Source organism: Mus caroli, unplaced genomic scaffold (assembly GCF_978045245.1).
Source record: "Mus caroli unplaced genomic scaffold, Mus_caroli_1 scaffold_11, whole genome shotgun sequence".
Lineage (NCBI taxonomy): Eukaryota > Metazoa > Chordata > Mammalia > Rodentia > Muridae > Mus > Mus caroli.
In genome coordinates this window covers 62,833,557-62,860,248 of record NW_028227266.1, presented here as the reverse complement: position 1 = coordinate 62,860,248, position 26,692 = coordinate 62,833,557, and the positions used below count along the sequence as shown (strand labels likewise).

Sequence of the window (26,692 nt, the reverse complement as noted above, 5' to 3'; positions counted from 1 at the left end):
ACTATATAATGTTCTGTCAGAGTTTCCTGTTTCCCAGGTTTGCCTATCTGTGCTATACTGAAGTTGTACCTTTACTGCCCTAAGTTTGTTCTTAGCACATCACTTCTTAATCTGTCTGGTCGGGCTCATATGCCTTTAACATCCTCCTTTACTTTTCTGCAAGGTAGTCTTTTCTTAGTTTGTGGTGCTGAGGTTCAAACCTAGGGTCTTACTCAGTTCCACATCTAAGCTGTTACCCCCAGCTCAGTGACACACAAGTGCACACTTATTTTTTTCCCCAGTTCTAGAGATCAAGTCCAGAGCCTTACACATGCTACATATTTGCTGTACCATCAACCTATATCTCTGTCTACCTGCATGATTTGATTTTGTTTTAAAATTGCTATCATATTTACCTGCTGTAAGGGCCAGGACAGACTCTTGTATTGATGTTTCCCTAGCATCTTGTCCAGGACCTGTGCTAAATAAATGAATGTTACCCATCTTTAAGGTTCATCTGTGGCTGTAGTCTCTCTCTCTCTCTCTCTCTCTCTCTCTCTCTCTCTCTCTCTCTCTCTCTCTCTCTTTCTCTCTCAAGTTTTGCTGTCCTCTAACTTTGGTGCTCACTTGCCTTAACCTCCCAAGGGATGCAAGGGACGCATCCAAGTTTACAGTTGTGCTCTGTAATGTCCGCCTCTATTCCTCTCCCACTTTGTCTTGTTTGCAAAAATTCCCAATAAGATTACGATACCCAGAGAACAAAATTTATTCTGAGGCATCCATTGGGTCTGGGGTCCATAACTGCATTTTGATTGGTTCTGGGTTTCTGTAATGTTCTTTGTTAGAAAGAGGCTTCCTTGATGAGGATGGAGTACTACACTTTTCTGTGGTTATAAAGACAAATGTTTAGATTGCGGTTAGGGATTATGCTAGTTTAGTAAAGAGATTGTGGGTTCCTTAAGATTCATAACTTCACTAGGTAGTTTGCTAGATTTTTAATACCAGGTATAGTGTTCCTCTGGTTGAGCTGTATGTATGTGTGTGTGTGTATGTATTTTGATCTTTTGTTCTATCCCCTGGTTTTGTTGTCCCAGATCTCGGGAGAGCTGTTTGCTGAGTTCATTCATGCCTGGATGAATGGAGTTCTGTTTTAAAAGAGCAGGTGTTCTGAGATCTGGTAAAGGGCCAAATGTGAAAATGCTGATCCTGCCTCAGATTTCTCCCTGTCTTTGTCAGGGGCATCCTGCTTTGATGTCAGAGAGGAGTCGGATTAAGTAGGGGGTGGGGAGCTGAACAAAGAGTGGACAAGAGTTGTGACCTCCTCTTCACTCTGAGTAGTTGACTTTTCAGGATAATCTTGATTTATAAACACTTTAAAGAACTTGCACTCATTAAATTCTCCACTTGTATATATTATATGCACTTTATTTTAATAATTTATTTCTTGTGTGTTTGTGTGTGTGTGTGTGTCATGGGGGGAGGGGAGACGGAGAGGGAGAGGGAACGACTTGCCAGAGTGGGTTCTCTCTTTCTACCAGGTGGGTGGGGCCTGGGGATTTGAATTCAGGTCGGCAGGTTTGTCATCAAGTGCCTTTACCTGCTGTGCCATCTTGCTGGTCCAAGTCAGCATTTTTTAGATCTTTGCTTTGAGACAGGGTTGAACCATGTAAGTAAGGCTGACCTCAAACTTGGGATCCTTTGTTTCTGACTCCCAGTAGCTGGGATTATAGGTGTGCACCCGTGCCTGGTTTAGCTACCTGAGATTCGTTGGTGCTTGCTCCCACTTTTACACATGGACACACTCATTACACTTGCCACTTTAGTTGGCTGAAGAGTAGATGTGATAAAGTTTGGCTTTCTATGCAAATGTGACTTCCTTGTTCATTTAGGTGATTTCCAGGTTGGTTGTTTTTTTTTTTTTTTGGTGGTGTTTTTTTGAGAAAGGGCCACAATCTGTAGACCCGAGTGGCCTGGACTCATTCTGAAGACTGAGCTGATCTCTCCTCACAGAGGTTCACCTACCTCTGCCTCCCTCGTGCTGGGAGTAAAGATGTATGCCATTGCCTCAGTCAGGGTTACTATTGCTGTGATGAAATATGACCAAAAGCAACTTGGAGAGGAAACGGTTTATTTAGCTTCCACTTCCTTAGTCCAATCACTTAAGGAAGTCAGGACAGGAACTCTAACAGCTCGGGAGCCTAGAGGTGGAAGCTGATGCAGAAGCAGTGGAGAGTGCTGCTTACTGGCTGCTCTCCATGGCTTGTCCAGCCTGCTTTCTTATAGAACCCAAGACTCCCGGCCCAAGGATGGCACCACCTGCAGCGGGTTAGGTCCTCATTCATTAGTTAAGAAAATGCCACCTGCCAGGTTCATGGCTTGAATCCCAGCACTCTGGAGGCAGAGGCAGGCAGAGGGAGAGTGGAGGGAGGGAGAAGCAGACAGACAGACAGACAGGCAGGCAGACGGAGAGAGGCAGAGGCTGGTGGATTTCTGAGTTCTTGGATCTCTGATTTCGAGGCCAGACTAATCTACAAAGTGAGTTCCAGGTCAGAAAAACACTGTCTCAAAGCAAAACAAAAAAACAGAGTGAGAGAGGGGGAGGAAGGAGAAGAAAGACAGACAAACACATGCACTCAAAAGAAGTTGACCTATGGAGCCATTTCTTAATTAAGGTTCTGCTCTCTCAGATGACTTGAGTTTGTGTTGAGTGACATAAAACTGCAGCATAGCTATGATTTCCAGAGTTTTACTATCTAATGACACTTCGTAAATGTTTCCTTCCTTCCTTCCTTCCTTCCTTTCTTTCTTTCTTTCTTTTTTTTTTTTTTTTTTTTTTGTTTGTTTGTTTGTTTTTTGAGACAGGGTTTCTCTGTGTATCCCAGCTGTCCTGGAACTTACTCTGTAGACCAGGCTGGCCTCGAACTCAGAAATCCGCCTGCCTCTGCCTCCCACGTGCTGGGATTACAGGTGTACACCACCAGTATATTTTACATTTTTCTTTTTATAAATTTGCCAAATCACAGGCAATAAACCCTGATATAAAAATAGGTTGAACAGCTGGGCGTGGTGGCACACTCAGGAAGCAGAAGCAGGTGGATTTCTGAGTTCGAGGCCAGCCTGGTCTACAGAGGGAGTTCCAGGACAGCCAGGGCTACACAGAGAAAAACCAAAAAAAAAAAAAAGGTTGAACAAACTTATATATTTCAACTGTTTCCTTGAGGCTTGGGCAATTTTTTTAGGTAAGTTTTTTTGTTTTTGTTTTAGTTTTAAAATAGTTTCTTAGTTGTTCAGAGGCAGTATAAGGGCTCCTTTAAATAGCCAGTTGCTTTCTTTTAGTTATTCACCATACTCTTGAAGTGGAATTATTTACTGCTTTCCATGTTAGTTTTGCTTGCATGTTCTGCGCTGGGAGCTGTTTGTAGGTTACTCAGATGGGAGAGAGTCTCTGCCTCTAAGGTCTTCAGACATGATGTGGAAAGGGAGGAGGAGGCGATTGCAGTAGAGGAAACTGGCTGCAGAGTAAGAGAAATATCCCTAAAGAAGAGGTACAAAGAAAGTCCTGTAGCATTCCTTCCGGGGAGGGAGACGGAACCTCCATCCGGGCATGAGCTGCTGTCCCAGAGGTGATGACATCTGAACTGGGTCTTGAAGGATAGCTAGTATTTCCATGGGAATGGGGGAGGGGCGTGGCAGGAAGCTCTGGACGAGCAGTTCACACCAGAGGGAAGCTTGAGATGTATCTGGAGGGGATAGGCGATCAGCTCTGAAACCGTCATCCCCGCAGGTCACAGGAGATGAAGCTGGAGAGGTAGGTTTGGGTTGTGCTGTTCTCTGGCTAAACAGTTGGGTCACATGTGGAAGCCCCTCCCCCCAATATTTTTTCTAAAATGTCCTCGATTCTTTGTGTGTGTGTGTGTGTTTGAGAGAGAGAGAGAGAGAGAGAGAGAGAGAGAGAGAGAGAGAATCTTGCCTTGCAGCCTAGACTGGCCACCAAGGGTAGATCACCGTACCTAGCCTTTGGAGTGCTTGGATGCCAGACATGTGCCACACAATGCCTGGTTTGCACTTTGATTTTAAAGTATTACAAATGATGTGATTATTTTACTGTCTCCAATGTGTTTATTGTTGTATTAAGAAATAATAATTTTAATTTTTAACCTTCACAAGTATGCCATGAGTACAGGATAGCCACTCTTCATTAACATTAGAGATTTGCTGCCTCTTCAAACCAGCTGGACTATGTGGCTTCCTTTTTGTTCTCCCTTTGGCCTATGTGGGATTAATTAGTTTATTGGAGAGAGTTATCAGCTGAAGTTAATTTTTCTCCACCACTCGTTCTAGTATTTTACTAGAGCTTACTTATTAAATATTATTTATTCATCTGTTTATTTTCAGGCTTACTTTTACTTGGTTTTGGTGGCATTTTGATTTGTTTCTTATTTCTTTTTAAAGAAATACAACTCAAGTAATTTAGATAGTCTTTTTTTGTTTGTTTAAATTGATAGGGTATCTTAACAGGTGCTTTTGTGTTCTGGCTTTCTCTTTCTAATCTTGATTAATTTTCTTTTAGGTAATATTCTCGTGTCCTGAGCTACTATTTGATGCTATTATAATTGAGCACTTTAAAAATTGTATTTTTTTAAAATCAGTCATGTTTTGAGTTGAATGAAGTGTTCATAGTCTATGCTTTGTTAAGTTTATTATCTTTGATTGTCTGTGTATTCATTTCTGGATTTATTGGTGGTGTCTGCAAGATGCAGCTTTCCCTTCAGTAGTCTTGGTTGCTCTCAAGGGCGGTTCTTGTGTCTCAGGAACAGTTGAGTATCATGAAAGAGGCTTCCAGAAGATCTCCTGAAGAGACCCTCGTTCTTTCAGCTCTCCAGCTTTGTAGGAGAGACTGTCAGAAGAAGATGGGGACTTGCGGCTCCTCAGATTTTAGTGTTTTCACCAAAGATTGAAGGAACTTGTACATTCATTCCTACTACTGGAACAGGAGATAGTTGGACTTTTATCTTACCTTGTGGATGTATTGCATGATTTCAGACGTACTTAATGGCTTGAAAAGTTGCCAAGTTGCCCCCATATTGTTATTTGGTAACTTTAATATTCTTTTAAAAGTGTTTTAAAGTCTGAATCTAAAAAAAAAAAATGCCTCTTCTATATTCTATTCTTTTAGGTGGCTGAAAGAATATAAAAATAAGAAAATGAGAGTGCCAGCCATGGTAGTGTATGTCTTTAATCTCTGTATTCAGTTCTTTCTGAGTTCAAAGCCAGCCTTGTCTCCCTAACAAGTTCCAGACCAGCCAGAGCCTGGAATTGTGGAACCCTGTCTTTGAAGGAGGAGGAGGAAGAGGAAAGAAAAAAATGGGACAGGGGATTAAGTCCATCCATAGTGAAAGAGCCTGAGATATCAGTTGAGGAGTGGAGCTGTGGTGCCCTTGACATGGACACCGTTCTGGAACTGACCTATCAGTACCTTAAGTTACTCTTCAATGCATTCCTTTTTCAGAAAGAGTATAACAGTGTGTGTAATTGGCCTGGGCTCCAGACTCAGGGGAGTTGAAGGGACGAGCCTGACTAACTAGCCTTCATCTGGTGTCCTCATCCTTTTGTGTAGGTCCAGGGTGAGTGCATTTTCTTTTTACTGTGTTGGCATAGCCATGTTCATTTAAAAATTAGATCATATGAGATACTAGGTTTGATTCCAGGACCACAAAGTAAGAAACAAAATAAATGAAAGACCTTAACTGCAGTGAGTCCAGAGTTTAAATTATTTGTCGTCTTTGCCTTTGTACTTCCCTCTGGTAAACAGTCCCTCAAGAATGCCCTTGTCAGATGAGACTTCAGAGAGTTAACAGGAATGCCAAGCTAACTGAATGTTCACACAGAAGTCCTACCATAGTGCCAACCTACCTTTCATCTCTGCTTTCGTTTTGGGCTTGTGGTGTTAGGGAGGGAGACAGGAAGAGAAGAGCTACCTAACATCCCAGTAATAACTAGGATTGCAAAAATGTGCTGTATATCACTCATTTGTGTCTACTGATAAACCTTGGTCACTGAGGGCTGCCAAGATGCCTTAGCGATTCAGGCCACCTGCCTGCTGATGCCCCTGGGAGCCACATGGTGGAAGGTGAGACCTAACTCTTGCTCAGTGGCACATGTGTACCCACAGACACATAAATGTAACAAAAGCAAAACTAAAAAACTTAGTCATTGAAGGCAAGGAAAGCTGCTTTCCCCAAGGACGGCGAGGCCTCAGTTTCGGGAAAGACCATCCAGGCTAGGCTTCGTATCATAGTATATTAACATAGAGACTTTGGCAGGTTATTATTCTTTTTTGTTTGTTTGGGGCTTTTTGTTTGTTTGTTTGTTGTTTTTTATTTTTTGTTTTTCAAGATAGGATTTCTCTATGCAGCCCTGGCTGTCCTGGAACTTGCTCTGTAGACCAGGCTAGTCTAGAACTTGGAGAGCCACCTGCCTGTGTCTCCTGAGTACTGGGATTAAAGGTATGCACCACCACTGCTGGGCTATTCTTGTACTAGAACATTCCTTCTACAACAGTCTCTTTTGCCTTGTTTGTTTGTTTTCCACATAAAGTTTAATTAGTCAAGTTAATGAAAATATTAAAAATTTTGAGTTAGTTATGGCATCAGAAATTTAACTTTTGTTGCAAATAATACAGTATTTGGTGTTTCTGTCAAGATGCTATGCTGCCGAGAGAGCAATTGCATTAAATCTTAACTCATTAGGGTCGCGTTCCATGAACTTCTTGCAAACTTTTATGGCATCCTCTAACAACGTCTCATCGCTAGTTTTCCCATGGCTAATTGGAAATGGTTTCCGTCCATCTAATTCATAGAGATGCCCGTCTACATGTACTAACACAATAAATGAAGATCTACTTTTTCATCTATACTTGGTGCCTCAGTCTGACCTTCATGTGCACTGGTTTCATGAGTAACTCGAATAGCGTCATAGTTCTCCAGGTATTTGGCTCTCTCTTCAGGGCTCATTGATACAGACTCCTCCAGGAACTTTTTCAATGTTGACCCTGATTCAAAGTGCATCTTGTCTTTGTTGTTCGCAATGGCATGGATTAGTCCAATCGTTTGTTTCATAAAATATACTGATGATGTCACATCTTGTCCTTGAGATTTTATCTTTTCTTCCCCTTCTGTTCTGAAGACTTCATACTTTTCTGTGATTGATAGGGAAGAGGAGTAACATTGCGCACACTGGTCTGTGATAGGGAAGAGGAGTAACATTGCGCACACTGGTCTGTGATAGGGAAGAGGAGTAACATTGCGCACACTGGTCTGTGATAGGGAAGAGGAGTAACATTGCGCACACTGGTCTGTGATAGGGAAGAGGAGTAACATTGCGCACACTGGTCTGTGATAGGGAAGAGGAGTAACATTGCGCACACTGGTCTGTGATAGGGAAGAGGAGTAACATTGCGCACACTGGTCTGTGATAGGGAAGAGGAGTAACATTGCGCACACTGGTCTGTGATAGGGAAGAGGAGTAACATTGCGCACACTGGTCTTGGTACCATGCTAAGAAGTTCAGGCTCCATCCAGTACACATCAACAAACTGCCAGTTAGGATGCAGGCCTAATTGCTTGAGAAACTGGTTGGTGACCTCAGGGTTGGCCTCCAGCGGCAGCCAGCATTGACCCTCCATGACTGCTCCGCTGGCCTCTCTCCAGCTCTGACCTTGCCTTGTTTAATATTGGTAACTAAATAACTCCTGGGTTAACCATAAATGGAATTTGTTGCATCCCTATTTCTGAGTGTGGTAATTAAAAAAAAAATTCTAAGCCATTTTCATATTAAAAAGCCTTACCATCTTTAGCAGGGAAAGATAAGGGGAAAGAGTTGGGAAAGTACCAGAAACAAGCGACAGGTGTTTTGGTGAGTTATGTTTCAGCTTGCGCTCCAGACACAGGAGGAGTGTAAATTGCTGGTGACCATGTGAGGCAGAGGGGATAGAGGGTGAGCGGAAATCAGTGGCTCCGGAGGCCCCGACCCTTCCAGCACCTGAGGCTTGCCCAAGCTGGGGACCTGGGACAACTCCTGGGCAAGCTGCTTTCCTGATACACAGTGCTGCCCATGGGGACTAAGGCTTGCTTTAGTCTTCAAGGTAATAAAAATGGATGTGTGCAAGAAGACTAGTAGGGTGGAGTCCAAAGAAGAAACAGCTGGCATTCACTGAGGACCTCTGGTCTCTGTAGTCACGGATATTCTACAAGAACGGTTACCAGAGTCCATTGTACAGGTTGGCGATGTAAAGCTCAGGGAAGCTAGGTAGTTTCATAGGGTTGTAAACTGGAAAGTTGTGGATCTAGGTTAGAGCCTAGGTCAGCCCTCGGCTAACATCATTCCCCACCCCACTGTGTAAAATGCAGGAGGATTTTGTAGTGTTGTACTTTTCTAAACTAGACATTACCCACATATAGCTATTTATATCTAAATTAACTAAAATTCAGTACAGTTTAAATACCAGTTTCTCAGCCATACTAGTTACCTTTAAAAGCCTTATTGGCCACTGTGGCAACTGTGTTGGGCAACATACATGTAGACTATTTCTGTCATTGTATAATGTCTGTGAGTACTGGTCTAGAAGTCAATCATCTTGTCCTTTAGTTAATTCTTGCCCTTTTGCTTTTGCAAAGGACAAAATGAAGGATGAGAAAAGAGGCAACTCATTCAACCAAAGAACACAGTTGATCCAGGCTCTTAGCATGGCTGCACAGTGGAGTCTCCTGTGCCTTCTGTCTTTCCTTAAAACACAAACCTTAGAATTTAGAAGGAGTGATTTTTTTTTTTCTGTGCCCAGCTTCACTCCGTCTCTATGTTGCTAGATTCTTTCTTCTGAAGCTTTTCTCTTAAGTTCAAAGGGTATATCCGAGTTGGCTTCCCCCAAGGAAATAAAAGATGTTTGTTGGAAAGGAATTCCACGCTTAATATATGAAGTGGCGCTTGGATCCCTTTGCTTCCTTCTTTGCCTTCCTTCCAGGCACTTTGTAATTGAACTTGCAGCTGCTAACCATCTGTCTTCCAAACATGACCAACTTCCAAACAGTTCAGATGACAGAGGTTTGTGTGCCTCAAATGCTAGCAGCTGCCTGTTATTTGCTGTCCACATACATGGCATTTGTGTAGGTCAGATAGATTTAGATTATGACAAAAATGACAGTGGATCCCGACGTAGTGCTGGGATTGATTATAGGCATGTATCATCACACCTCGCCCCAGATTACAGTGTGGTTCTAATTTGTTTGTTAAAGATTAAGATACTTAATGTTCATTGAACTGATATTAGGTATTTTTCTTGTATATCAGGTACTGGTTTGCAAGATAGACTTTCTCTCTCTCTCTCTCTCTCTTCCTTCCTTCCTTCCTTCCTTCCTTTTTAAAGATTTATTTATTTATTATATATAAGTACACTGTAGCTGTCTTCAGACACCCCAGGAAAGGGCATCAGATCTTGTTACAGATGGTTGTGAGCCACCATGTGGTTGCTGGGAATTGAACTCAGGACTTCAGAAGACCAGTCGGTGCTCTTAACCACTGAGCCATCTCTCCAGCCCAAGACTTTCTTTCTTTATTGAGGCAGAATTTACTATGAAGCTTTGATTGGCTTGTCTCTTTCTCCTAAGTGCTGGGACTCATAGCATGTGTCAACATGTCTGATCCTAAATGGAATTTAGGTAAAAACTGAAAAATGGGGCTAGGTGTAGTGGTGCATGCTTTTAATTTCAGCCCTTGGGAAGCAGAGGCAGGTTGGTCTCTGTAATTTCAAGGCCAGACTGGTCTAAGTATCATACTTAGTGAAGGTTACATAGTGAGACGCTGTCTGACTCTCCAAAAATAAATAAAAATAAAAATCTGAAAATTGCATTTAAATTCTTATCTGAATTATGTTACTAGTATTTGCTATCTATGCATCTGCCTATTTATATTTAGTCTTTGAATTCAGTAAAGGCTTCTTTTAGATCTTAGCTCTGAAGTAAATTGAAGAATCATGTATAAATGTCCCTTGAGTCAAGCTATTAAAGACATTTAAATTATACTCTCCAGTGTCTAAATGGCAGTCTGCAGTGTATGTGTGTGCATGTGGGGGATGGGCATGTGGGAGTAGAAAGGAGGCATTGTACTGAGATAATATTTTTAGGACGCCAGTGTAATTAGCAGACTTGGGGTTTAGAAAATTGCCCTTTAGAAGCTGAGAAATTAAAGTTTTGAGTTTCTTCTTAAATAAATGTTAAAGCCCCATGCCTGAATATGTTCAGAGCGATTAAAGTGGAGACGCTGGAATAATGGAAAGTATCCAGAAACGTCTCCTCCCAGAGTGCAAAGACCGGAAGAGAAAGGACTTTAGTGATGATGGGAACAGCCGGCAGGGATCTCTTGGAGCTTTGACAGCTGATGATGTGGGTAGGGGGCAGAGTATCCAGAGGAGCACTGTTCTGGGAAGTCTGGTCTGTCCAATTTCTAGAAAGTTGAGATGGGTTGAGAATTTTGGTTAGCAGGCCCAGCTCCATAACTACAGGATGGCCTCAGGAGAGAGCCTTGCTCTCCTGGGTGGTGCCCCCGTGGGTGCAAGGCTGTTCAGTGCAAAGTCCAGCATCCTAAAGGAGTAGGAATGAATTGTCTCTTCTGTGGCCCATCTGAATTCAGAGTGGTCTAAAAGTCTTAGCTTAAGCCTTAGTGCTTTGGAATGGAGGTGCTATGTGTGAAGCGTGCTTTGAGCTCCCTCCCTGGTATAGCTGTTAGCTCGACATTTGACCATCTTTTGCCCAGGCTGCTTCTCTGTGGCGTGGTGGTGATGGTAATCACCCTGTCTCTTAGGGTGTAGATCAGATGAGGTACCATTCAGCATACTTTCCAGTTTCAAGTAGGTAGATTTAATTTTATTCTTAGAAGGAACCCTGGAGATGTCCTTTTGTGGTCCTGTCGTTTGGCAGAGAAAGAATCTGGGTCTAGAAAGAAGGGTTAGAAGAAGTTGGCATGCACACAGCAGTTCTGTTTTGAATCTTGTGTTCTGAGTGGCACAGCCTCTGCTGGTGCTGCACAACAGAAAGGTTTGGCTCCAGCCAACTTAAATCTGAATTGTGATTCTGCTTCTTACCGTGTGGCCTTATGCGTATGCTCTTACATCCTTGAGTCTGTTTCCACATCTGTAAGATGAGTGTGAAAACATTTTTCCAGCAGAAAGGCTTTCTAGACTCTGTGGTGTAAACAGTGTTCTGTGAGTAACAGGACTGATGGTAATGGGCAGGGCTCGACCCAGGCCAGGAACTTCACACTCTCAGGTGAGCTGAGACAAAGTTCTTAGTTTCCTGAGAGCCTCCGATGCTGGAACTCTTCAGCTGTTCTTTATCCACACAGACTCAGGATAGAGACAACACCGGACATACTTGGAATTTTTTGTGATGTGCAGGAAGCAAAAGAATTATTTTCAGTGAAACAGGAGTCTGCAAAAGGTGCCTAGGAAACAACTGCCTAGTGCATCCTAATATAGACTCCTCCCGGCCTTGTTAGCTGGCCATCTGCCTGTCCAACACCACCAGGAAGCTCAGCTTTTTTCTCCACAGTGTAAGGAGGATTTCCTGGGCTTTGCATGCATGTGTGCCCTAGTGGGGAGGCACAGTGAGGAAGGACAGTCTCTGACATTTGTGACAGAAGACAGATGTTGGGGATCATCTAAACATCTTCCCCTGGCTCCTTACTCATACCGTCTTACTGGGGAGTCTCTTTGACATCCTCAGTAAGGATAGAAACCCACACATATGTCATAATCAACTATAGGCCATCTCTTGGCTAAATCCATCACAGACCTTTCCTGCACTCCTGTCTAGGCAGTGGTCACCTACTCTGTGCATACTCATCACAGTTCCGACCACACTGTTGGCTCTGACATGGGGAAGTCTGGGCTGGATGATTCTCTTCTTTGTTTTATTTTTATTTTTTTAAATTGTGTGTATGAGGGTTTCCATATTACAGTCTGTGTTGGAGGTCGGAGGACAATTTTTGGGAGTCTATTCTGTATACCAGCAGGCTAGCTGACCAGTGAATTTCTGGGAGTTTTTTTTTTTTTTTTTTTTTGGTCTCTGCCTCCGCCTCTAGTAGGAGTGCTGAGATTACAGATACAAACTATTGTGTACACCTTTTTGTGGGTTCTGAGGACTGAACTCAGGTTATTTATTTATTTTTTTTAAAGATTTATTTAGGGCTGGTGAGATGGCTCAGCAGGTAAGAGCACCCGACTGCTCTTCCGAAGGTCCAGAGTTCAAATCCCAGCAACCACATGGTGGCTCACAACCATCCGTAACGAGATCTGACATATATATATATATTAAATAAATAAATCTTTTTTTTTAAAGATTTATTTATTATTTATTATATGTAATTACACTGTAGCTGTCTTCAGACACTCCAGAAGAGGGAGTCAGATCTTGTTACGGATGGTTGTAAGCCACCATGTGGTTGCTGGGATTTGAACTCAGGACCTCCAGAAGAGCAGTCGGTGCTCTTAACCACTGAGCCATCTCTCCAGCCCAAACTCAGGTTATTAATTTGCATGATAAGTGCTTTTACCCACTGAGCCATCTCACTGGCTCTAGATCATCAGCTTAAAAACAAAAACAAATTATATTTATTTGTGCATGTGTGTGTACATGTATGTGCATATGTACAGTTGCATGTAACCCACAGTGTGTATATAGGTCAGAGGACAGTTCTTTCCCTCCACCATCTGGATTACAAGGATGGAACTCAGATGGATAGACTTCGCAGCAAGCACCTTTACCTGCTGAGCTAGGGCAGGCCTGTCTTTTTTGCCCCCAGTGCATAACACATTTCCTATTGTTTGTGTCCGTTTCCTTTACTGTAACAATTCTGAGGAAATCAGCTCATAGAGAAAAAAGGAGAGTGGGTCTTCAGGAGTCAGAAGAGCTGAGAGATTGAGGTCAGCCTGGGCTGACCCCTCCTCCTACAACAGGAGAAAGAGAAAAGAGGGAGAAGGAAGCAGGGAGAGGAGGGAGGAGAGAAGGACGGAGAGAGGCTTACGTGTTGAGGTTCCATTCCATTGATTGCTGCTATTTTGGGCCTTGGGGAGACAGTACATGGAGATGGTGGCACATGACAGAGTAAAATTATTCTCTTCGTTACCAAAAATACAAAAGAGAAAAGGTGACATGGGTTTGTACCTAGCTGTCCTCCCCACCCCACCCCCATCTCCTGCCAGTAGTATCACTGGGTGAGGCTACACCTTTCACACTTGGGTCTTTGGGGCTGAAGTACCTGGGATCTGATTTGGAAGTTGTGCTGATGCAGGAACAGCTCTGCTAGCTTCTGTGATGTTCAACTTTGACTTTAGCACTTGGTTATTTTGGCTTATTTAGCATTTGTGCTGTTAGGCTCAGTGTGCTTGCTCTTGTTGTCATGTTTGTTTATTCCCTTGTGAAATCCTATGGCATGCTGGTGCTGTTTCTACTTGATGGACAGGAAAACAGGTTTGTTTTTTGTTTTTAATTGAATTATTTATTTATTTACTTACTTATTTAATGTATGTGAGTACACTGTAGCTATCTTCAGACACACCAGAAGTGGGCATTGGTCCCCATTACAGATGGTTGTGAGTCACCATGTGGTTGCTGGGAAATGAACTCAGGACCTCTGGAAGAGCAGTCAGTATTAATCACTGAGCCATCTCTCCAGCCCAGGGAAGCAGTTTTTGTTACAGGACTTATGCATGTCATACAGGCCACTGGAAAGGGCCTGCAGTTCTCTTTGCTGCTCTACAGCAGACAGCTCCTTCCCAGCCCAGAGGGGGAAACATTTAACAAGCATGTACTGGTATGGACATCTACACTATTTTCTGCTGTGTCCTCAGCCCTGTGCCTGGCATGGAGGGAGGCTCAGGGAAAGCCTGGAAGGCTTGGATGGATTGGCTAGCCTTTTTATAATGCCATGCTTTCTGCTTATCCCTAGCAACCTGTAAATGCTGGGCTCATGATGGATATGTGACATTGGTGACTGAATTTACACGGCACCTGGTGGCTTTTCACACTCCCCCTCATGCCTCTCTGGAGACTAGGATAGGACAGATGGCCACAGACAAAGTATTCTCAGCTCTGCACCCTCTCTTCAAATCACAGCTGAGGGAAAGTTAAGTTTTTGCAACAACACAGTTTTGGTAATGTGATTTCATGCTGCTAGTAAGTTGCTTAACTCTGTGGATAGATCACACCTCAGCAACATTCACTTAGTACCAGCTTAATTTCATTTAGGTGGCTGTAGTTCTAGCCACCAAGCCTCCTACCCCTTAATAAACTGAGACTGGTAAGGTTAACTCTCTGAGCCAGGCATATTCTGGGTCCAGAAGTAAAGGAATCCTCTTTTTCTCATTGCCCTTTACATTCTTCACCACTGAGTACGGATGTCTGCTTTAAAGTGTTAGTGGTGGGAACACTCATGATGGTTTGCCTTCCTTCCTGTGTATGCACTTGAAGAGATTGAGGCCAGAGAGGCTGAGCAGCTTACCTGGGACTGGGATTTAGTGAAAATCTCAAGGAGACCCAGGGCTCCTGGTTTCTCTGAGAGCAGGGCTCCTGATTTCTTTTGGGGCCCACTGCCTGCCCTTCACTTCTTTCTTAAGAAAGAGAAAGTTCTATGATCTATTTAATTAAAAAATGAATAAGGGTAGATTTTTGTTCCTACTAGAGGCCCCAGCCTAGATTTAGATCTAGAGTTCTTGATTCAAAAAAATTTCTTTTAAACCAGGCGGTGGTGGCTCTCAAGCCTTTAATCCCAGCACGCAGGAAGCAGAGGGAGGTGAATCTCTCTGAGTTGGAGGCCAGCCTGGTCTATAGAGCCAGTTCTAGGACAGTCAGGGCTACACAGAGAAACCCTGTCTCGAAAACCAAAAAAATGAACAAGATCCCCCCACTCCCACTCCCCAAAAAAGAAAAAAAAAAACCCAAAACCCTAACCAAAACAACAATAACAAATCAAACTTTCTTTACCAGACTTGGTGGGACACACTCTTATTATCTCAGCAGTCAGGGAGTTGAGGCAGATAGGTTGAGAGTTCTAGGCCAGCCTGGTCTACATAGCAAGCCCTGTCTCAAAAACAAAACAACACTACCCTAAACAATTGTGTTGCTTGGACTGGTTTTCTTTCCTATTCATCATTTTTCTCATGCGGCAGTTCAAAATTTATAAGGCCTGAAAGAGTTAATACTCCTCAGAATAGCCAGGCGTCTCCCAGGAAGTAGCAGAGAGGCAGGATGTGGCAAACCAGTGGGTGAATGAGAGCCCTGCTCCTTGGAAGAAAAGGAAGTGGGAGCTGTGAGAGGCGAGAGGAAGATTACAGAGGACAGGTCTTTTTTTTCACCTCTGCTCTAGATGTGGTTCTCCTGAAGCTAAGCAGACCCACAATAGCCACGGCCGGAGAATGCAAGTCGTGCTGAATTTGGAGTTGCCCATTCTTTGCACAACTAATATCTCAAGGTTAACGTGTAGTGGACTGTTCCTGTTCCGTCTTTTGCTTTGTAACTTCAGTCACTGGTGCATTCTCACCTCCCTATTGCTCTTTTTTGTTTGTTCCTTTGCTTGCTTTTTGCTTTCTTTTTTTAAAAAAATATTTATTTATTTAGTTTATGTATGTGAGTACACTGTAGCTGTACAGATGGTTCTTAGCCTTCATGTGGTTGTTGGAAATTGAATTTTAGGACCTCTGTTCGCTCCAGCCCAAAGATTTATTATACATAAGGACACTGTAACTGTCTTCTGACACACAAGAAGAGGGCGTCAGATCTCATTATGGGTGGTAATTACAGCTACCATGTGATTGCTGGGATTTGAACTCAGGATCTTCAGAAGAGCAGTCACTGAGCCATCTCACTAGCCTGCTTTTTGTTTTTTGAGAGAAGGTTTCTCTGTGTAGCCTTAGCTGTCCTGGAATGAACTCTGTAGATCAGGCTGGCCTTGAACTCACGTAGATCCACCTGCCTCTGACTCCTGAGTGCTGGGACTATAAGGCCTGTGCTACCATGCTGAGCTAGGTCTTTTATTACCTCTGAGAATCTACCCTGGTTGTAATTTAGAATCTAAGAAGTTAGACTTGCTGGGCGGTGGCGGTGCACACCTTTAATCCCAGCACTCGGGAGGCAGAGGCAGGTGGATTTCTGAGTTCGAGGCCAGCCTGGTCCACAGAGTGAGTTCTAGACAAGTGTACAGCTTCTGGAAAGTCACCTCTCCAATGCATTTACCTTATATTAATTCAGAACACATTCCTACCCATTCTCTGTAAATGGCCACATAGCAGTCCCCATCCCACAGGGCAAGATTGTTCTCCTGCTTACTGTCAGAGAGCTTCTGTTCTAACCAGATGCCAGCAGAGTCAGTCTTTACCTTCTTTGGCTTCCTCTTTCATCTTTTGCTTAAGACCTTTGTTGCAAATTCCTGGCCTGCCTTGTTAGACCCGTAGTGTGACTGACACTCTACTTGTAAGCTTGCAGATCTTAGAAGTAGATAGTCCTGATAGTAGATTCAGAATCCTCTTGTCCCTATGGTAACTTTGGAGACTATACAGATTTAGGCAGCACTTGACTGGTTAAGGGCACAGTCTTTTTCAAGACTGATCTTATTTTAGACACTGGCTGGAAGCTTGGGAGTTCCCAGGCTACTTGTACTTCAGATGAAGTGACTACAAATTCAGGGTTCTCTTTACCTTCTCAGGTTTCAGAATTTGCTAATTATAGAATGTAGAAAGTTACTGATTGCTGTTCTAATTACAATTTTACTGCATCAAAATTATAATAATCAAGATCAACCAAAAGAAGAGACACAAAGTCAGGCCTGGGAGAGCTGCAGAAAGGTCAGCTGCTAGTGTCTTCTGCTTGTGTCCATGGGGCACATTACTCTTTGGCACACTGATGTACAATGTGCACAGATTATTATTTACCAGGAAAGTTCATCTGAGTCTCAGTGTCTGGAGCTCCTTGCAGGGTTAGCTTCATCACTGGTGCTGTGGTCACATTCAGTCTCCATCCTCCTGCATTGTCTGCAAGTTTTGTTGATAGCACTTATTTAAGAGCCTAGTTTACTGGCTGAATGTTTGGCCTTTCTGCTCTGGCCAACCCTTCTCCCTTGTTATCTCTTCAGTAGACTGCCTAGGGACCCACCCTGAGTCACCTCAGCATAAATCAGTAGGCCATACTGTGAAGAACAGACACACCTGTTACCCAGGAATTGCATGGATTTATATAAGCTGCCTCCCACAGAGTCCAGCCAAGTTGCTCACTATACAACCCCCTACCACAAAGGTGTCTCCTCCTCATTGCCAGAAATCTAGTGTCACTGTTACCCTTTCTTTCTTTCCTGTCCAGGTGGTCACACAGTTGTGCCAGCTGACTTCAGTCTGTCCCATATCATCGTCATTGTTCACTGGGTACTGTGCTCTTTGCTTTCCCTCTGTGTCTGAGTTCACTGCTCTGTAACTTAGGCTGCGTCCTACTGGACCTGGCAGCTCTCAATACAAAATTCACTTTATTTTCTTACTTCAGAATTTGCTTTTATACCAGCACTCTGGAGGCTGAGGCAGAAGGATTGCCATGAGTTTGAGGCTAGCATGGACTACACAGTAAATTTTAAGCCAGCCTAGGTTATAGAGTGAGATTGTATTGCAAACAAAACAAAAGAAGCAAAAACAAACAAAAAATCAGAAAAAAACCCTGAAATAAAAAAAGTTTATTATTGAAGAATAAAGTATATATTATAACCCCATGTATATAAAATACACTATAGTCAGGTATGGCGCACACCTCTAATTCCAACACTTGGTAGGTGGATGCCAGATGATCGAAGAGTTCAAGATCCTTTCTGTGTTGATAGGATCCTGTAACTTTAATTTTTTCAAACGCCTATTTTTAATTATGGTTCTTAAATGCTTTAACCTCCTTGTAACCCACCAGAAGTAGTAGAAAAGAAGGGATACGGGGGAAGTGGACCTGTTTAGAAAGGTTCTTTGGAGCAACTCTTGTCTGTGTTGTCCTGAAATCAGCAGTTCAGTTCACAGGTTAGCAGGCAGTGGCAGCTCAATCCACTTGCAAACCCTTCACAGATACATCAGCAGTGCCATGACCTAACAAAGACAGCCAGGCCTCAGCCCAGGCTCCAGTCAGCAGGAGGGACCAACAGGAACACCAGGAGATCAGTGAAGATCAGCGAAGACGAGAGACCTACAAGCACTGCACAGCTAGCTTTATAAGCAGGCCTAGCTCAGCCTCCATCACTGTCCTTTTTATACTCTCTCCAAACGTCATGTGTCCTCCACTGGTCTTGCCTTAGCAAGACAAAACTCTGCCAATCAGCCCAAGTCCTCAGAAGCTGCAAAAAAGCCATGGCACAGCACCAGAAGTTTTTTGGTGCATTTCTCTCTATAGAGTCCCAACTAATGCAGTTCAACTATGCAGTGTAAGGCAGGCCAGTACATGGTGTCGTTAGCAGAGACTCTTCCATCGTGTGTCCTTTCTCGTCCTTGCTCTATCAGAACATCCTCTCTCCTGTGTTTGCTTCCGAGAAACATTCCTTCTCCAGTTTATCGTAGTCTTTCACTGTGTCCACTTCAGCTAAATGTTCTTTCACGTGTGTGCCCCAGCAAAGCACCATCCAACTGACTTTCCAAAGAGCCTTTAAGTTTTCTTTCACCTCTGAGCTGTACTGGAGCTCAGCTAACATGAGGCTTGTTTGTTGTTGGTTTTCTTTGCTAGTTTGATTTCTTTTTTTCTTTGTTTGGGGGAGGGCAGGTGAGACAGGGTCTCTCCACATAACTCTGGTTGTCCTGGAAGTCACTGTTTAGACCAGGTTGACCTAAATTCAGAGATTGTCTGCTTCTACCTCCCAAGTGCTCAGATTAAAAGCATATGCTACCATATGCAGCTTGCCAGTTTGATTTTAATAACTAAGTTTTTCTGGGTCCCAAGTGTTACTTCTTCCAGGTAGGTTTTACTCTGTTAGGCTGGCTGCTGTTAGCTTGGAGGCCTGACATAGTTTTCCACCCATAGTTGAAGAAATCCAGTATCTAAGCAATCACATTTGGACTGCTGGTCCTAATAGTGAGTGAGCTGGTTGAGACTGTTTGTCAGAGGCGATTTGTCCTTCGGGTGAGACTTGTGACTCTTTCTATGTGTGCTTTAGGTTGAGAGAATGGTTTCTTAGTAATAAACATGCTCCTGTGTGTAAGGGAGAATACAGAGAGAGAATTGAAGACTGCTCAAAGTGGACCACAATTGGACATGCATCTTAGTTTTATTTAATTTTGGCTTTTAATATTTATGTGTGTGTGTGTATGTGTGTGCGAGTGCATGTGTCTGTTTGTCTGTTTTGTTTTTTTTTTTTGGTTTTTCGAGACAGGGTTTTTCTGTTTAGCCCTGGCTGTCCTTGAACTCACTTTGTAGACCAGGCTGGCCTTGAACTCAGAAATCCACCTGCCTCTGTCTCCCGAGTGCTGGGATTAAAGGCGTGCGCCACCACACCCGGCTAGTCTGTCTGTCTTTGTGAGGTGTGCAATGAGATACAGGTGTCCATAAAGGCTAGAAGAGGATGTGGGATCCCTTGGAGCTGGATTACAGACAGGAGCTACCCAAGGGGGTTCTGGGAACTGAACTCAAGTCCTCCAGAAGAGCATCAAGTGCTCTTAAATGCTGAGCCTTTTCTTCAGCCCTGTTTTTTGTTATTTTTTGTTTGTTTTGCTTTGCTTTGCTTTGCTTTGCTTTGCTTTGCTTTGCTTTGCTTTGTTGGGAGACAGTGTCTCTCATAGCCCAGGCTGGTCTTGAACTGTCTGAGAAGGACAACCTTTAACACCTGCTCCTCCTGTCTCCAGGTACTTGACCCAAGACTTCATGCGTGCTAAGCAAGCACTTTACCAACTCAGCACATTCCATCCTAGAGACAGATTGTGCCTAGAGATAGATGTGTTTCTTGTCTCCTCAGTCTGCTTCTGAGCTCGGGTGTATTAGACCTTTTGTCTTAGTTAGGGTTTTACTGCTGTGAACAGACACCATGACCAAGGCAACTCTTATAAGGACAACATTTAATTGGGGCTGGCTTACAGGTTCAGAGGTTCAGTCCATAATCATCAAGGTGGGAGCATGGCAGCATCCAGGCAGGCATGGTGCAGGCAGAGCTGAGAATTCTACATCTTCATCTGAAGACTGCTAGTGAAAGACTGGCTTTCCAGGCATCTATCTAGGCTGATGATCTTAAAGCTCACACCCCCAGTGACACACTTACTCCAACAAGGCTACCCTTCCGAACAGTGCCACTCCCTGGGCCGAGCATATACAAACCATCACACCTTTCTCCTTGGGAACTTGATTGTCTGCTACTGTATTATGCAGTCTAGGATTGTGGTCACATTGTGTTTTCACCTTCTCCCTAATTGAACAGCTGTGTGTGCCAGGAGTGGTGGTGTACTGCATGAATTCTAGGCAAACATGGGTTACATAGAAAAGCCTTCCCCTCCTTTCCCCCACGCCCCCCAAAACAAACAAACAAACAAACAAACCCAAAACTGGGGGCTGGACAGATGGCTCAGCAGTTTTAGCACACTGGCAGCTTGATTCCCAGCACCAACATGGCTGCACACACCATCTGTAACCCTAACCCTGAGGAAGAGGATGTGTTCATCTGAGTTTCCATCTGGGCTGCAGTTAGGCTCTTTTTGCTTTTACCGTCCTGGGCCTTCCCGACTACCCTTCTTGCCTGTGTGGCTTCCACTATTTTTACTGCTTCTGCTTCTCCCAGTGAGCTTGTCTCGGCCATGTTCTTCCTCTTCCCCACATCCCTCAGAGTATGTCAGCCTGGGAGTTCCTCCTCACAGCTTACAAAACCTTTATCCCTTTACCCATGGGAATAAGTCACTATAATAGGAAAGTACCTGGTATCAGGGATGAACTAGGGACGTTTGTCTGAAAGATAGGAATTCTTTCTTCATCATTGTTTGAAGGGAGAGTCAAAGTTTGACGTTCCAGACTCCTACCATGGAAGAGTTCCGTACTTGTCCCTGGTCTCAAGTAAAATAACATGCATGCCATGCTCTAGTATTTGAGACACCCATCTTTGTATCTAAATTCTACTTTTTATCAGATTATTGTTGGTCTTTTTGCCATTCATGGTTGATGTTTCCCCTCTCCCCAAACTTTTAATTCCTTCCTGTGCTGTGTAGAAAAGTGACCATTCAGGAGTTATTTCATTGTTACTGTTGTCCACCCCGGTAGAGTTAGAAGTGCTCTTACTGCATTCAGGCAGCAGCACACCACCACCCTCTGATTCAGGATGTTGTTCAGTATTGGGATCAGCCTGTGTATGGAGTGGGTGGTTCCATCACTCCAGGGGGTGTGTGTGCCTTAGTGTGACTGGCTGAAAAAACACTGTGGGAAGGTAATTTTTTTTTTTTTTTTTTTTTATGAGACAGGGTTTCTCTGTGTAGCCCTGGCTGTCCTGGAACTTACTTTGTAGACCAGGCTGGCCTCGATCAGAAATCCGCCTGCCTCTGCCTCCCAAGTGGTGGGATTAAAGACGTGCGCCACCACGTCCGGCTGGAAGGTAATTTGTGTGATTACAGAGTCCTACTGGATTCCCAGGGGTACATTTTTGTCATCTTTGTTTAGGAGGATAGGAATATGAGTTTTAGTGATTTCTTTTTAATTAAATCTATTTCCTTGGCTTTTATAAAGGTTTGTTTATTGACTTGGAAGCTATCTGATTGCAAAGGAAGATAAACATTTGTTCTAAGTGACATTTTTTCTTTTCTTTTTCTTTAGGTTTTTCACAGTAGGGTTTCTTTGTATAGCCCAGGCTGATGTTGAACTCACAGAGATTCACCTGCCTCTGTCTGCCAAGTGCTGGGACTAAAGGCGTGCGCCAGCAATACTTGGCTGACATTTTTTTCTTTTAAGCAATATTTCTTAACACTTACTCTTTCATTCACACACACACACACACACACACACACACACACATATATATATATATATATATATATATATCACAATATTTTCTTTTATAAACAAGGTCTCACTTTGTACCCCTGGTTGGCTTGCTTTGTAGACTAGCTGACCTTAAATCCACAGAGCTGCATGCTGAGTACTAGGATAAAGACACATGTCACCTTTCCCTGCTGATTATCTTATTTGTCGTCATTGTCTGCAGAATAACTTATGCTAGTAAGTCAGTCCCCTTTCCTCCCTTTTCTCTCTGAGACTGGGTTGTACTCTGTAGCCTAGGCTAGCTTGAAACTCTGGAGAGTCATTGACCTTTGCCTCCTAGGATTATAGTGTAAGCACCACACCTGGCCGCCCATTCTTCCTTATCTGTTTATCTTCTTAGTCCTGTTCCTTAGTTCAGTACAAATCTCTAATCTCTACAAGACTAGTAGATCTTGGTTACAAAAAACCATTTCTGACCTAGGCCTTCTGTGAGAATTAGGGGAAACCTTTGGGCACTAGGCATGTACATGGTGCACATGCATACATCCAGGCAAAACATTCACACATCCAAATAAAATACTTAAATTTAAAAAACTCTTTGGGGCAGGCATAAAAAGTCAGAAAAGGCCGGGTGTGGTGGCGCACGCCTTTAATCCCAGCACTTGGGAGGCAGAGGCGGGCGGATTTCTGAGTTCGAGGCCAGCCTGGTCTACAAAGTGAGTTCCAGGACAGCCAGGACTATACAGAGAAACCCTGTCTCGGAAAACCAAAAAAAAAAAAAAAAAAAAAAAAAGTCAGAAAAGGACTTACAGGTGGCTGTGAGACAAACTCCAGCCCTCTGTAAGAACAGAGAGTGCTTATAACTGGTGAGCCACCTCTCCGCTGTTCTTTTTTTATTTTTTTGTTTTTTTCAAGACAAGGTTTCTCTGTGTAGCCCTGGCTGTCCTGGAACTCACTTTGTAGACTACCAGGCTGGCCTCGAACTCAGAAATCCGCCTGCCTCTGCCTCCCAAGTGCTGGGATTAAAGGCGTGCACTACCATGCCTGGCCCTCTGCCCTCTCTTTAGTGTACTCTCTTAGCAAGACAGAGCCTGCCACCTATCAAGCTGGCTGTGTTGGCATGCACCTATGGTTTGTGTTTGGAAGCTTGAGGACCACATAGTTCTTTTGTCTAGGCAATGTATAACTCCACGTCCTATAATCCTTAGACCAGCTTCTAAGTTCAGTAGCTATCGAGAGAAGTGTGAGAGATCTTGAAAGTGTGTGCCTGACATGGTCATGCTTGTCTGTAATTCCAGCACTAGGGAGGTATAGGTAGGAAGATTAGGAATTCAAGTCCAGCCTTGCCACCACATAATGAATTCAGGGCCAACTGAGCTACCTGAGGTTCTGTCTCAAAACATACTTAAAATAAGCTGGCTGCAGTGGCACATGCCTTTAACCCCAGCACTTGGGATGAGTTTCAGGACAGCCTGGTCTACATAATGAGTTCCGGGAGTTCTGGACTGCTAGGGTTACAAGTGAGATCCTGTTTTGGGTGGGTGGGGTCTTTAAAAAGAAGAAAAGAGTTCTGAGAGCCAGGAGACCTGCCACCTTGTCCTCTCTAAGCCTCAGTTTCCTGTTCTGTACAATGAGGATTAAATCCATTTGATGTGCTTAAGGTCCACTGTTAAACCACAAGACCCCCAGTGTGGCAGTGTAATTATAATTAGGCTTAGCAGGTCCTGGAGGGAGAGGGAAGAGCCAGCGGTCTTCCCCAGAGGATCATTCTTTCATGGTGCTTCTGATGTTTCCAGACTCCAAGTGACAACCCTTGTTTTTCTGTGTATTCAAGCCCATAATTTTCTTGTATCTCCTTGAACTTGTGTTTACTGTTAGACAGCCATGGTGCAGAATTCACATTTCACTGTGCTGTTTTTGCACTTGAGGGAGTTTGAGTGGATCACAGCTGGTCTCTGGAGAGAAGGAGGGCTGTGTGTGTGTGTGTGTGTGTGTGTGTGTGTGAGGGGGGGGGGGCGGGGAGACAGACAGACAGACTGTTGGAGCTCTAGTTTTGTTTTTTTAATTTCCAGTGTCATTTTTGGTGATTTTAGTTAAAAATAATGGTTCCAAAAGAGGCAGGTTTTTGTCCTCTGAGCTTTGTGGATTTGTGGTGTGGGTCAGCAGTAAGGACCTCTCTTCTTGTTTCCTTTGCTTGAAGCATTTCACCTTGAGAGGGAAAAACAAGACTTGTGGCTGGCTTCTCAGTACAAGATGAGGTGACCCTGAATAGCAACACCTTATTGATTGGTTTCTTTCCAGTGAGAAGTCCAGCTGCTGCCAGGATCTTCAGATCTACTAGTTTGCCTTTCATTCTCTGGAAAGACTTAAAAATGTTGAAAGTGCTATAAGAATTCTTAAAGGAGGGAAGGAAGGCAAGGCACAGGTCTTGCTGGTGCTGCCTTGGCTTTTGCTCCCATGGTCCTGCATGGATTGCCTTACCATTATGTAGAATGGGTTAGCATTTCAGGACTTCTCATGAGCTTGTGTGTGACTCTGCCTTGTTGATGCAAAACATGAAACTATTACAATGTATAGAAGAGAAATCTGAAACCTGGCAAGGAAAGGTGGTTTGTGCAGAGTCCCACTTGTTAATCAAGTTAGTGGATCATTAAGTTAAGGCCACTGACTCACTCCTTCACCCCCAGGGGCCTCCGGTGTGCCTGACCATCACAGCACACAGCCCGACCCGCGGGTCTGGTGGGACTAGGACTCTGGAAAGCACAGCTCAGCAGTCATTTTCTTAGGTGGTGAGGAAGGGATTAGACTCTGGACATGGAAGTCAGAAAGGAAAGAAGGAAGGAAGGAATCCATGGACCTGGTCTCTTTTGGAAAATGCCAAATTAACTTGTGACTACTCCACTCCCCTCCCAGCTCTTTTCTTCCCCCAGTGGAACTCACTCTGTTGAACTCAGCCACCTGCTTCTGCTTCCTGAATGCTGGGATGAAAGCTGTGTGCCACCCCACCCCAGCATCTCCTCCCTTTTAAATCCATTCTGCAAGTAGAACTCAGGCCCCTATCTTGTGTGCCAAGTGTTTTTACTCACTGAGCCATCTTTCTGGCCCTCTTCTTTTTCTGATAGAGTATCACTGTCTAGCCCAGGCTAGCCTGAGACTTGTGGTAATCCTTTTGCCTCTGTCTCCCGAGTGCTAGCACTGTAGGCATCTGTCGTCAGAGTTGTAGTTTGTTTCTGTAGAGCTAGGCAAGTGATGAGTCAGCATCCCCTTTCTAACCTTGGGGAGCAAGTTTTTACTGGCATGAACTCACAGAGAGGCAGAGAGAGTTGCTCCTCTTTTGTTGAAGAAGGTTAGATAGGTTGTTGCACAGGGGGGATGAACTTGTGTCTGAGACAAAGTTGCCTCCTTTGAAATATGGAATATTTGGAGTAGGCATGATGTTAAGGTTTGAGTCTTGGCTTTGCTGCTCACTCAGCTGTGTGGCCTTGGCTCATTTACTCCTCCCGCTCATTCTTGAGTTTTCTCTAGTGATTTGTTTGATCAGTTCCAGTTCACACAGTCTTACATGTCAGGGTCTCATAACCGAGGGACGAGGGCACTGTGAAGTTTAACTAAATATTTTAGCAGAATAAGAATATTGACTAGCTACCTCGGGCTCTTCATCTACCTTAACAAAAGGCTGTTGGGTGGTTTAAGTAGAAATGTATTTTATCATACTTGTTGAGGTTGGGTGTTACAAGATTAGGCTGTCAACACAGTATGGTTCTAGGGAAGGCCCTTCCTGGTTTGACAACAGCTGCCTTCTCTTTGTGTGCTTGCGTGGTCTTTCACTGTGTGTACGGGGAGGTCATACAGGTTGATGGTGAGGCCCTAGGGATGACTGAAATGAGCAGAGCCCTGGCCAGTAGAACTCTTTCGGGCATTACCTTCCTTGGGTCCCCTGTGGGCTTGGCCCAGGAGTGCACAGCTGCAGGGCAGGGCAGAGCGAGCATCTCTGTTCTGCTGCTCTGTGCTGACCTGGGCCTCCTCTGGGCAGGACCAACCTGGAGGCCTTGCAGAAGAAGCTGGAGGAGCTGGAGCTTGATGAGCAGCAGCGGAAGCGCCTTGAGGCCTTTCTGACGCAGAAGCAGAAGGTGGGAGAACTGAAGGATGATGACTTTGAGAAGATCAGCGAACTGGGAGCTGGCAATGGTGGAGTGGTCTTCAAGGTCTCCCACAAGCCATCTGGCCTGGTTATGGCTAGAAAGGTGAGTTTATCTGGGTAAACAGCTAATTATCAATTAGGAGTCTGAATGGGTAAAAGAAAGGGTTTGTTTGTTTTTTTGTTTGTTTTTTTCTTTTGAGACAGGGTTTCTCTGTATAGCTCTGGCTGTCCTGGAACTCACTTTGTAGACCAGGCTGACAGAAATCCACCTGCCTCTGCCTTAAATGTGTCTGTCACTTGTCTCCTGGTTAGAACAAGGGGCAATAATGAAACACATTAGGCAACAGCTGACATTTTGGCTAAATCAATCCTATCAGGTTCCTGAAGTCAAGGAGGAACCCGTGGGGTGATTAGGGTTACCCTACGTCAATTCTGCATGCCTTTATACACCACAGCCCTACTGAACCGTGTCCAGAAGGCCACATTTCCCTCATCTCTAGAAACTTGGCTTTAAAAATGGCTTTAGTGGGTAAAAGTATGTAAGTATGCTATACTACTGTGAGTACTTGAG

The 26,692-nt window shown here is 44.0% G+C and overlaps 1 protein-coding gene and 1 pseudogene across 1 annotated transcript in view; one reads left to right on the top strand and one right to left on the bottom strand.

The window, feature by feature from the left end:
- Map2k1 (mitogen-activated protein kinase kinase 1) overlaps positions 1-26,692 on the top strand; it is a 62,928-nt gene that overhangs the window by 9,784 nt on the left and 26,452 nt on the right. Inside the window, exon 2 of the mRNA XM_021171980.3 lies at positions 26,014-26,224. Coding sequence (XP_021027639.1) covers positions 26,014-26,224 — 211 coding nt within the window. The remainder of the gene's footprint in view (positions 1-26,013; positions 26,225-26,692) is intronic.
- Positions 6,588-7,690, bottom strand: LOC110301503 (ubiquitin carboxyl-terminal hydrolase isozyme L3-like; annotated as a pseudogene).